At 43.5% G+C, this 12,209-nt stretch overlaps 1 protein-coding gene across 3 annotated transcripts in view; it reads left to right on the top strand.

Moving 5' to 3' along the window:
- The window catches only part of PCSK5 (proprotein convertase subtilisin/kexin type 5), a 1,700,773-nt gene that overhangs the window by 1,155,613 nt on the left and 532,951 nt on the right, over positions 1 to 12,209 (top strand). For all 3 annotated transcript variants that reach the window (XM_078675787.1, XM_078675788.1, XM_078675789.1), the window contains exons 13-15: positions 1,245 to 1,381; positions 4,497 to 4,640; positions 7,323 to 7,425. In XM_078675787.1, coding sequence (XP_078531913.1) covers positions 1,245 to 1,381; positions 4,497 to 4,640; positions 7,323 to 7,425 — 384 coding nt within the window. The remainder of the gene's footprint in view (positions 1 to 1,244; positions 1,382 to 4,496; positions 4,641 to 7,322; positions 7,426 to 12,209) is intronic.

The raw sequence follows: 12,209 nt of genomic DNA on the forward strand, positions 1-12,209 counted from the left end.
GGTCTCGATATTCCAGGCTGCCTGCGAGGGCTACCCGGAAGCGCCGGTGCTGGATTTCTCGGCAGGAGAAAGCAGCGCGTCTCGTTCTCAGTGCGTCAGGAAGGCGGGGCTGCGCCAGCGGGGTCTGCTCTGCTCTGGGCTTCGGCAAGTATGGCTGCTCCGTCTCGTCACCACCGCGTGTGTTTGCATAGGGCAATATCGGTAATATTTATACCTTTAAGGTGCCGAGATTGACGTAAGGATGGACATAGATACGTCAATAAGGATGTCATACGACCAGGTCGTTAGCACATTCTTTTGCTGAAGTTCTCGGTGAAATCAAAACAATGGCCGCAGGGTTTTTCCCAGGTTGTCATAGGTTTGATTTGTTATGAGAACTCCGTATGCCTTATCAGGGGCTGGAGGAATATCGCTTGTCTAATTAGATCGCAAGCGTTATGACCTAATCAGATAACACGTTCCTGTGCCGTAGTGTGGCTTCGTCAGATAACGGTATCTGCATCATGGGGGTTTGCTGCCTCATGGGCTGACTGCTAGTTAACTTGTTAGTTTGCTAACCAGAATAGGGTCAGGAATAGGGGGATCGATTCAGAACCTATAGGAATACATCACAGTATATACGCCTATCCGAATGTCACTATTTTGGGCACTTACTCCTTTCTCAGGTTTACTGTAGATTTTGTGTTTCGCAAATTACCAAGCCTGACTGCATTTTTATCAATGGTGTATGAATCATACAACAAACGGTATAATATCGGTTGCTGGTTGACATACGATTTGTAATGTTCTCTTTTCAACTGTAAACTGTGAGGGCTGGTATAAGAGTTGCTCCCCAATATAGTTTTTTCAAGGAGGACTGCATTTTGACACTTAAGATGGTGGTCAAAGCACATGTTGTGGAGAATAAGTGTTACAAGTAAGTAACTTGCTCTTGGCAACCACCTTCCCCTCAATGGGCTGAATAATGGTTGGGCTCTGTATTTTCATACAGTAAATGAATTACAGCTGGAGGATATCGTCCGAGGAAGACATGCGTAGTGTGTTTTCAACAAATGTGATTTTCACTTGTGATGGGCCTCAGGGATGCTCTAGCCAGGAGAAAGTGTCTCAGCATTGCCACTTTTGTTAGGGCCTCTGCCCGATTTCATCTCTTGCATAAATAGAGTTGTCATACATTTTCAAATGTGTGGCCACTAAATTGAATGTTATAAAGGATATCTCTTCTCCAATTTTCACTCTCTCAGGTTGTTTGATCATTCCACGGAGGGCTTCAAGAACTGGGAGTTCATGACCACTCACTGCTGGGGCGAGAAAGCATCCGGCGACTGGATCTTGGAAGTTTATGATACCCCGTCACAGCTGCGAAATGTCAAGACTCCTGGTATGGGTATAAAACCATGTCATTTGAGCTTCGTAGATTTGAAAACTGACTTAGGGCCTTTAATTAGAGTTTGTTGGATCGGATACTCTGTGACAAATGTGTCGGATGTCCCAGGGGCTGTCTACAAGTTCATTATATACCTGTAATACGGTGGACAGGATATCCGTCACGTTTGGGCAGAATATCCCACCATACATAAGGCCCTTGCTTTTCTCCAGGCTGGTGTTACAGTTGTGCAATACTAGGTGACTGATAGAGCACCATCAACATAGGAACCTCCAATTGTACCATAATGCAGAAAGGACATCACATCAAGTCGTGATTCCAGGGTGTGGGGGGAGATAAAACGGCACTGTGCCTAGGATATATTAAAACTTTGCAGTGATGCAGCTCCCTTCTCAACAATACATCTCTCCTTATAAAGAAAGATTGAGCAGAACCAACACAATACCCTGCATAGACAACATCTGCCTCTATTGTACATAACTCTCTCATGCCATCACACTTATGAGGATGTGAAAATGACATGAGATTGAGGTGCTGGTAAACTTGTTAAATAATTAAAAACTGTGAACAGGAGTTTTGGCGTTTTTGCTAATGTTTGATTTGTTGGGTTGCTGCATTAGGGAGCAGGTTTCAATAGTTAATTAAATATAGCTATCGTGTTACACTCCAACGTGACAAGATGAGAGGACAGAGGGCGCAGTGTCTTGTTAGCTCACAGGATGGAGTGACGTGCGTCCTTTCAGGTTCTTGCTGTACATTTTTTTTCGTTTTGGTCTAGGGCTGTCTGTGTGGGGCATTGCAGCTTCAAAGCATTAGTGGCTGCAGGTATTTGCCGGGCCTGCAGCCGCCGTTTTAGCTGACCTCGTTCCTTGAAAGAATGACAACAATGCAGCCTACACACTGCCCAGGGGCCCTGCGGGCCACCTGATCTCCCCGCACAATGCACACTCAGGATAGGACTTGTCATCTCGTCGATGATTGGAATTTTGGGATTCCAGGAAGAAAAATACAGCATTTCGCGTCTGAAAAAAAGATTTCTGAAATGATATGCTGTTTTCGCTTCCTGACTCATGAGGAAGAGACGGTGCCTCTGTGGACAGCCTGCCATGTCACATGTTGAACCCTTCCGCTTCTTCTGTGGTGCTGACATAATTCAAGGAGTGAAAAGAGCACCTTCTGCCGCAGACACTTCTTAATATTAACTTTGTACCTCTCGGGATAAGAGATTCATTTACTAGAAGCTGAATTTCAGGATTATTATTATTAGTCCGGTCCTACATTGGCAGATTTAATAGTGAAACTTCAGACCAGAAGACATAGTGCATCATTCCCTGATAATAATGTATTAGTATACCGCTTCCTTTACTAAACATTAGGCATTTATCTAACTAATCTTTGAGTTGTGCGCCAGTAGCAGTAGAAGCAGTATAAGTGAAAATTGTGAAACTTGTTGGACATCCTTGTTATAAATCTTGTATATATTTTTTCTCTAACTCTAAAATTAGCCAATTACCATTTGATGGCACTGTGTGATATACTAACTCACTTTACGGAAGCATTGACATAATCAATAAATATGGCCATCTTATTATGAGCATCACTGTTGCAAAATACAAAGAACTGTATTTGGTGCCACAGTTTGAAGGTCATGGAGATTTGATGACCTTCTGAAGGAACTCTACCTTAAGCCTTGTTTCTCTATATATGGTCACAAAACTCCTTGGTGACTTGCAATGTCCTTAGAATGTATGGCAGGAGGTACTCTATCCCAAATATAATACTCAGGAGCTTGCAATCCCTGTATACAAGCCTGTCCCTAAGTTGCTTAATACAGGAACATGTGACGTTTCGTCTCACCTGTAATAATGAAATGACTTGGATGCTCAACTGTAATAAGTTATTATAGTTCAGTTATGATGTCATAATGCCTCCTGCCAGAAGGCGAGCGGAAAGGCAGGTCACAGAGCATAGTTACATTTGCAGCTTAAACGGCTGACTTTTCATTATTATCTGCTTTTCTAAAACTAACATTAATGAGTAGAAAGTCTATAATTACACCAACATTTTTATTTTTTGGAACACCAAACATCATCGCAGGACAAATAGAATCTCCCTGCCTTTTTCTACACATTTTGAGTCTTTGCATTGTAATGTGATTACATTAAACCAATTCTAATATCTTAATCCAACAAAATAAAAACTGCTGTTTGATGTGTTTAACCTTCGCACGACATTCTCCTTTTATTCTGCATGTCTGTAACCATATATCACACTTTATATGAAAGAGCAAGATACCAAGGATTTAAGCAATTTCTGGGGAAGGGTGATGGTGTGACTATGAATTTTAAGGAATAACATAACCTCTCCAATACCTTTAAAAGTACGGCAGTCACTGTGAGTTCCATGACCTTTTAAAGGAACTTGACCTTTGGCCTCATTTCTCTACATGGTCTTTGATCCTCTTTGATGTGCAATATCCTTCTAATGTACAGCAAGGGATACTTTATCACATATTGTAGAGCTAATAGAAGCAAAGTACACATATCTAAACTAAATGCTGAAGTAGATATGCAAAGGATGAAGGTGGTACAAGCTAGGACGTGTAGAAGGTTTTTTCCTGCTAATAATACCAGGGGATACCTCAATGGTTGTGTGCATCATTTTTGCTAGCTTGGCCTCAAAACTATTTTTTTAATTATATAGTTTCGTTGATGACAACTTATGTGACAGAAATAGCCAAAAGAGCATGTCACTTTTTCAATTTCTTAACCTTGTTCTTACAACATAACAGCTGATATAAACACAGAAGACCCCTACGAAACTAATTTTAGCAATGCTGTGATTGCATTTAATGCACAATTTAAATATAGACCCATTTATGGAGTGGCTACAAATGAAAAATTTTATGTAGATGTAAAATAATAGTTAAAGTGAATATTGGTTTATTAATGTAGTTTACTCAAGTATGCCCCAGGACCTCGCCTTCAACCGTAATTCTGCACTCTTTAGCCATGGTTAACACCATGGCAGGTATTCATTTCAGCTTGTCATCTGCTTAGGTTTAGATCTGCACTAGATTGTAACCTTTGGCATTTCTCTTCACTCGAAGGCAAACTGAAAGAGTGGTCTCTGGTTCTTTATGGCACATCTATACAGCCCTACTCTTCACGAAATGATTTCCCCAAAGTGGAGCGAGTGCGCTCCAGCCCAGTGGAAGAGCCGTCCGAAGACTACAGCTTGGATGAGTATGGAGGTGAGAAAAGTAATAATTGTTTCACTGTTCCTCTTTTAGTAGATTATGGCCTCTGTATGTTAATATATTTTGTATATTGAATGCAATATATATCCGGTGACCAAACCAGCAAAAGGGAATTTATTATTATTCTCAGTGCTTTTGCAGCAGCGTCTTGAGGAATATCCTTTAATATCATTATTGGGTATCATGGTCAATCTGCATGGTATTGGTGGCGACAAGATAATGTTAGGAATAGGAACTGTGTTGACTAAAAAAAGTCAATGCAGAATACTGGGAGTCAGCAACTGCCCTAAGATGGAGGAACCAATTATTCTGACCGGAGGATACCCGCATAAACATAGGAATATCCAGGGACAATGATGGGATTTTTCCAACATTTCTAATGCATAGACTGCTATCGGTACATGGGTAGGCAAGGTTACAAAATGCTTTTCTTTTAAGATGACCAATTTTCAATTATGCGGTTATATCTGATTCGATGTTTATCTATGCTCAAAAATCAATAAAGTTCTTAATAAAAAATAAAAAAAAAGAGAAACCCGTTCCAATTGCAGTTAGACTAGACTATGCTAGTCATACCCTATTGGTAAAGCTATATGATGATCTGTGCATTATTTCAAGAAATTATTGGCTAAAAAACTAATTGTAAGACCCTGATTTGCTCAATCAAGGATGTTTTGAAGTCAAATACTTCTGTAATATGTTTGCACCACCCCATGTCTTCTAATGCATCATGTTTTGTGTGATTAAGGAGGTTGTTGTCCGTTGACCTTGAGCAGTTCATGCCACCATTTCCTTACAAGTACTTGACAAAGATGTCTAGGCAAATTTGTACTTTGTACAGAAAACATAAGTGAAATTTGTGTTTTTATACCTTTGTAGTTAAAAGAATTGAGACAATTAGGACCCAAAAAATGCATGCGATCAGCATTATTTCAAGACAAATGCAACATGACAATATAATTTTCAAGCATACTGACCTAGACTTAATGGCGGTGCATGCAGGTGCCAATGCTTTTTTTCAAATGTGAAATTTGTGTATTCTCAACGGAGTCAAGCATTGGGTGTACCATTTACTGTAGATCATATTAAACACACCCCTTTACTCCTAGGGCGTGTAATTGTGACCAAGTCTGCGGGTAGCCTCAAAAGGTAAATCACTTGATTGCTTAAAGTTGGATGCAGCAAGGAGTATCCCTTGGATAACGTATGTTAAGGAAACGTTTTTTGAAATGGGAATAGCTAAATATTTTGATTTACCTGAAACCATGCTGGATATAAGCAAAAGAGTTCTAAAAATATTACTGATTAACCACAGTATACATGTAAGAAAGGTCTTGGTAATGCAAAACGTCTCCAATGTGAGACATGCATCCCTCATAACGCACATTGGTATTCAACCATACTTCACAGTGGTTTCCAACATTCAACACAGGTTTGTTCTATAGATTCCGTTTAAATATAGCACATTTATTAGTGGCATTCCCCACACTTTTTTCGTGGAAGGATACCTTATCTGTGGGAAACATCCTTTACAATCGCGCCAGGACACTCCCAAGTAACAGAGCGCGTTATAAAATGGTTTATAAATATATACAACGCAACTTTTACCATGCAATGCTTTTACATCGCAACTTTTACAACGCAAACCATTACAACGCATTGCGCTGGGGGGCGCTCTAGGATAGGGAATAGATTTAATTTACTATCCAACACCTTCCCTACTATCCACGGGGACTGGAGTTGGAATAGTAAATTAAACTATTCACTATCCAGCACCCCAAAGCGCTATGCGTTGTAAAGGCATGCGTTGTAAAAGTTGTGATGTAAAAGCATGCGTTGTAATGTCATACATCCCTTATCTGTATGTCCCTTTGATGGATATTCCAAACAATGCACTCAACACTTCATATTTATTTTGTTGTGGTTTTTGTACTGTTCCTAGGAAATGCTTTATTTATTATCCCTTTACAGAAAAAAAACCTGTATTTACCCAGTGCATACCTGCCATTCGTTCTTGCAACAATTACACTCTCATTCTATCTGTTTTATAAATTGCAAGCCAGAAAGTTTAGACTTTATCAGAAATGTCATTTTTATATAAATACCTGTTTACATTTACTCGTAATTATAGCTTCTTACTGTCCTTTTGTCTGTTCATTTTGTTTGGCACGTCAGGAAACTGAGTTGCAATGGTAATTCAGGATTTATGCATGTAATCAATTTGAAATGATTTTAATATCTTTATTTTTTGGTTTTTTAATGGCGGTAAATATATATTCTACATCTTTATGGCTCATGTTTTTATGAACCGAATAAAGTTATCTTTGACTTTGAAGCACGTTCCCTGACTTGAGAGTTGCAAAGACCAGTCTTCACATTGCTTTCAGGAAATGGTGAGCACATGTTTGCTTCTGGTCTCTCATTACCCCTGTATCCTCGTGTAGCTTTGCGCATAACACGCTCCTGTTGAATGTTTCTCGTTAGACTTTTCTGTTACAGGCACATAATTTGGTTGAAAAATTTCCAATCTTCAGCATTGCCTGCTGTTCCTTGCTCCAGGCGCTGTGCATTCCTTAAACACATATTTACTTACCTGAAGCTAACACAGCATTGCCTCTTGAGTTTTGCAATACAGTGACCGCTAGTAAGAAGCTGTTTTTTCTGTTTTGAATGAAGGTCCGTGTGATGCAGAATGCAGTGATGTAGGGTGCTATGGAGCTGGCCCACGCTTCTGCAACGACTGCCTTCACTTCTACTACAAAGCTAAAAACAACACAAGGTAAGATCTCCCACAGGGGCTGCAATGGTAAATGCTGCTTCGTTAATTTAATTTCACACCCTCGTTTTATAATACTCCCCAACAGAATTGCTTGTTATTTTTTTGGAGAAACCCTACAAAACTTGTAGAAGTACAGATGGTGGAGAGCATGTACACGTTATGGTTTATAATTTTTTTCTAAAACAAAGTCAGATCAAATAGATTTGATTTGAACGTATGTACTCAGGGATTTAACCATCCCATCATAAAAGAACATTTCCTTTGCCTCGTCACTAGATTCCTTCCTATCTAAATCACCTAACGTAGGGTTAATGCGCATGAGTGCAGCCCTGGGTGTTTTTGCAAGAAGACCTACATTGTAATTGCCCAAAAGCAAATGGCTCGTCGAGACTACTCTCTCAATAAATTAATATCTAAATCGATTCTCTTTAAATAGGCATCCTCTATGGAATCGAAAATTCTCACCAGTGAAACCAGGATATCCAGAACCCTGTTCTGGCTTTGTTTAAGTGACCTCTCCAACCCCTTTGTTGTGTTTCTTATCTTAAAAAGATAAGTGATCAGTTTGGGACCTAGATGTTGGGAAAGTGTCACCTATTCATCAATCATTGGACGAAAGCATTCTGCCCTCATATTTCTCTCTTCTTTTTCTAAGGGTCGTCTTATTCTGGCCTTAACATAGTTAGAAACATGGTTTTAAGGGTCTCCAACCTTCTCTGTACTGAGAGCTACTTAAGTTCAATGAAACACATTGAGAGCTACAAATATTATTAGTGTTGTATAATTTCAATTTTGTTATATGTATAGTAATTCAACCAAGCAAAAGCTTGGTGAGCTACTCAGAGGCAGCTGGAGAGCTACAGTAGGTCACGAGCTAAGATGTTGGAGACCCCTGATTTTTCCAGTCCTTACGTCTTTGGGCCTAATATCTCTAGGGTCAAATAACTTGCCCCAGTATTGGAACTTTCATAGATTCCCATGCTTTGTATCATTCCCCGTCGTCGGACTGGGAGTCTCGGTAATAAAAAATATCATAGTAGTAGGTACAAAAGAGAAAGGAAAGGCCTAGGCCTCATTCCCTTTTGTAACATATCAGCCTCTTTTTGTAAAAGAGACCAAACTCTAGGCGTCAGCCAATCAGAAGAGCCTCACCCTTAGAACCTTCCTGAAGGAACCTCAGAGCCTCAGATTTTCTACCGCACGTTGTGCTAGGGAGTCTCCATTGAGCTCTGCTCTATTTGTACTCTTTAAAACTCATTTCTACAGATATTTCTTCAGAATTTTCTTCAGATTTCTTCAGGAAACTCTTTCTTCTTCAAAATGTCGTAGGTTGAGAAGAAGAAAGCCCTTTTCAAGCCCTGTTCCACCTGTGGGAAGAAAAGGCTGTTTGTGGAAGACAAACACAAGGATTGCATCTACTGCCTGTATCCAGATCACAAGGGAGAGGACTGTAAGATTTGCCGCACTCTCTCCACCAAGACCTTGAGAGATCGTGCTGGAAGGCTTCTTACATGGTTGCAGAGGCAGAAGGAAAGGAAACATGGAGTTTCCAGTGATGAGGAGGAATCGGCGTCCTGTGCTTCCTCTAGCAGGTCAGTGAATAGGGGTAGAGGTTCCCCATCTTCCTCTATTGGGCGCCCCTCTAAGGCTTCAAAGAAGACCCCCAGGGAGTCTGATGGCCGGGGTTCAGGAGGTTCCCCCCACCACAGTGGGTCGGGCAAGGCAGAACTGGTTTCGCCTCCTAAGGGTGAGAAGACAGACCCAGCCTTCAAGAGACCCTCTTCACACTCTTCAGAGAGGAGTTCCAAGTCCTCTACGACGAAGACTTCGTCGACGGTGGCTCCGTCGACGACGAAAATAAAGCCCAAGATCCAATTGGTCCCGTCGACGGGCTCGTCGGCGGGAGCGTCGACGACGAAAGCTTCGTCGTCGTGTAAGAAGAGCTCGACGACTGCGGCGTCGACGGGAAGTATGCCGACGACATCGTCGACGAAGGCGAAGACATCGTCGACGAAGAAACCATCATCGTCGACGACGGTGTCGACGACGGCAGTACCGACGACGACGTCGACGACTGTGTCGACGACGGTCATGTCGTCGACGAGTGCTTCGACGACGACAACACTTTCTACATCGACGGCGGGCTCGTCGCCGGTGGCGTCGACGACGACATCTACTATTCCTATCTCGTCGATGAGGATTTCACTGGCGTCGACGGACCAACCAACGATACTGGCTGCAGAGAGAAGGGTAACAATATCTCTCACAAGGATCACGACTGAAATGACATCCCCAAGGAGGGTGACCTCATTACCCCCAACGATGTTGCTAGACCAGGAGTACTCTGAGGGAGACGGTCAGGATGGCTTTGATTATGCGAATAGCCCATCTCAGCTTCTCATTAAAAGTCAAGAGACGGACTCAGAGGAGGCATATGAACAAGGTGGAGGTGACTACCCACAAACAGACCACTTAATGGACTGTGAATCACAAGACATGGGTTCAGTCCCGACGTCCTTCCTGCATGACCTGCACAAGATGTTGCAAGACTACAAGTCCAAGGCCGAGCGACCAGCGCCGAGGAGGTCTACTCCGTCAACACCAGTAAAGGACCACTCTTCAATTGTCCCTCCTGTACACCCAGTGCAGACTCCTCCTCAACCACAGCGGCCAGTGCCCCAGGCTGCGTCTGGAACAGCGGATGATCCGGATGGGGATCATGATAATGATACGGATGCGTCATCCGGTGATAATCAGGACTCGGATCAGGAAGGGGATGAATACAATGACTACATCATCCCGGATCCAGCTTCGCCCCACCAGGACCTAGGTGATTCTCCTCCTGCTGACATTGGCAGTTTTCACCAACTGATGGAACATGCAGCCGGCCGATTTAAGTTGGTATTGCCTGCGGAAACCACAGACTGTTTCTTGTACGATTTTAAAGACACTCACCGCAAGACTACGAGGTCCATTCCGATTGTGGAACATCTATGGAAGGAGGGTTTGAAGACCATGAAAAACCCAGCGACGGTGGTCCCTGTGCTACCGCGCCTTGACAAAAAGTATAAAGCGCCGGAGGATGGACCGGCTGCCCTGACAGGTCATCCCAAGCCGGACTCTGTAATCTCACAAGCGGCGCAAAGGAAGTCACGGAACCCTTCTGCTCCCTTGACAGCCCCTCCTGACAAGGATGGACGACGGCTGGATAACACAGGCAAGAGATTTTCATCCATTGCTAGCCTTCTGGTTCGCGCCGCCAATGCTTTGGCAATATTGGGACGATATGATCGCCAGTTATGGTGCGATATAGCTCCCTATTTGGATCAGCTTACACCAGAAAACGGGCTGGAAGCCAAGAAAACCTTGCAAGAAGGTGAAGCGGTCTCCATGGAGATAATAGACTGTGCCATGGACATTGCCACAACGTCCTTTAAAGCTTTGGCAGGAGCGGCAGTATTAAGACGCCAAGGGTGGCTAAAAGCGACTTGGTTTCGGCCAGAAATCCAAAACAAGGTCCTTGATCTACCTTTTGATGGCGAGGCACTCTTCGGCAAATTGATCGACGACACGCTGCAAGACATCAAAAAGGACACGGAGACAGCTAGATCGCAGGGAACACTCCAGTACCGCAAAACTCCTTTTAGGGGCACAAGAGGCAGAGGTGGCACCTACAGAGGCGCATACCAACAACAGCGCTATTCTTCGAACAGCTCTGGGTACCAGCCGAATCGCCAGTCATACCAACAAAGGCAGGGCCAGTCCTCTGGTTACTCACGGCCTTACAACAAAGGCAAGCAAGCGGCCCATGGACGAGACTCGTCCAAACGCCAATAGCGGCCTTCTGGCTCTGCCTACTGCTCCCTCCTCCGAGAGATCATCAGTTGGAGGCAGGGTGTCAAAATTCCTTCTGAACTGGTCCCAAATTACATCGGACCGTTGGGTGCTCAACATCATCAGACGGGGACATACTTTGGAGTTTACGGAAGTCCCTCCACCCAGACCCCCATCAGCCATCCCTTCAAAACATCTGCATCTCCTGCGGCTAGAGGTACAACAAATGCTCCGCAAAGGAGCGATAGAGCCGGTCCCCTCCAATCAACAGGGCCACGGTTTCTATTCCAGGTTCTTCCTGGTGAGAAAAACACAGGAGAAATGGCGTCCCATCCTGGACCTCAGGGAGCTAAATGCCTATCTCATCTCCTTATCCTTCAGGATGGTATCCCTACAGGACGTTTTGAAAATGGTCAACCCGGGGGATTATATGGCCACACTCGATCTGGAGGATGCGTACTTCCATATCCCGATTCACCCAGCGCACAGAAGGTTCCTGCGCTTCACAGTAGCCAAGAGCCATTTTCAGTTCAGAGTCTTGCCGTTCGGCCTTCGCTCTGCTCCAAGGATTTTTACGAAGGTGCTGGCACCTGTAGCAGCATTTCTGCGGAAAAACCACTTCCAGGTCTTCCCTTACCTGGACGATTGGTTACTAAAGGCCCCGACCAGAGCATTAGCGCAGGACGCGGTGCAGGCTTGCACCACTCTGTTCCAAAATCTGGGTCTCACCTTGAACATGGAGAAATCCACGCTGCTGCCGTCACGGACAGCGCGGTTCCTGGGAGCGATGTTGGATTCGCGGCTCTCAAAAGCATTTCCTACTCGAAAAAGGGTACAGAAACTGCAAAGATTAGCAGGAAGCCTTCAAAGAAAAAAGTGTCTTTCTGTACGCAGCTACAAGTCGCTGTTGGGTTTGATGTCATCTTGTATACCCCTGATCCCGCACTGCA

Source organism: Lissotriton helveticus, chromosome 2_1 (genome assembly GCF_964261635.1).
Source record: "Lissotriton helveticus chromosome 2_1, aLisHel1.1, whole genome shotgun sequence".
Lineage (NCBI taxonomy): Eukaryota > Metazoa > Chordata > Amphibia > Caudata > Salamandridae > Lissotriton > Lissotriton helveticus.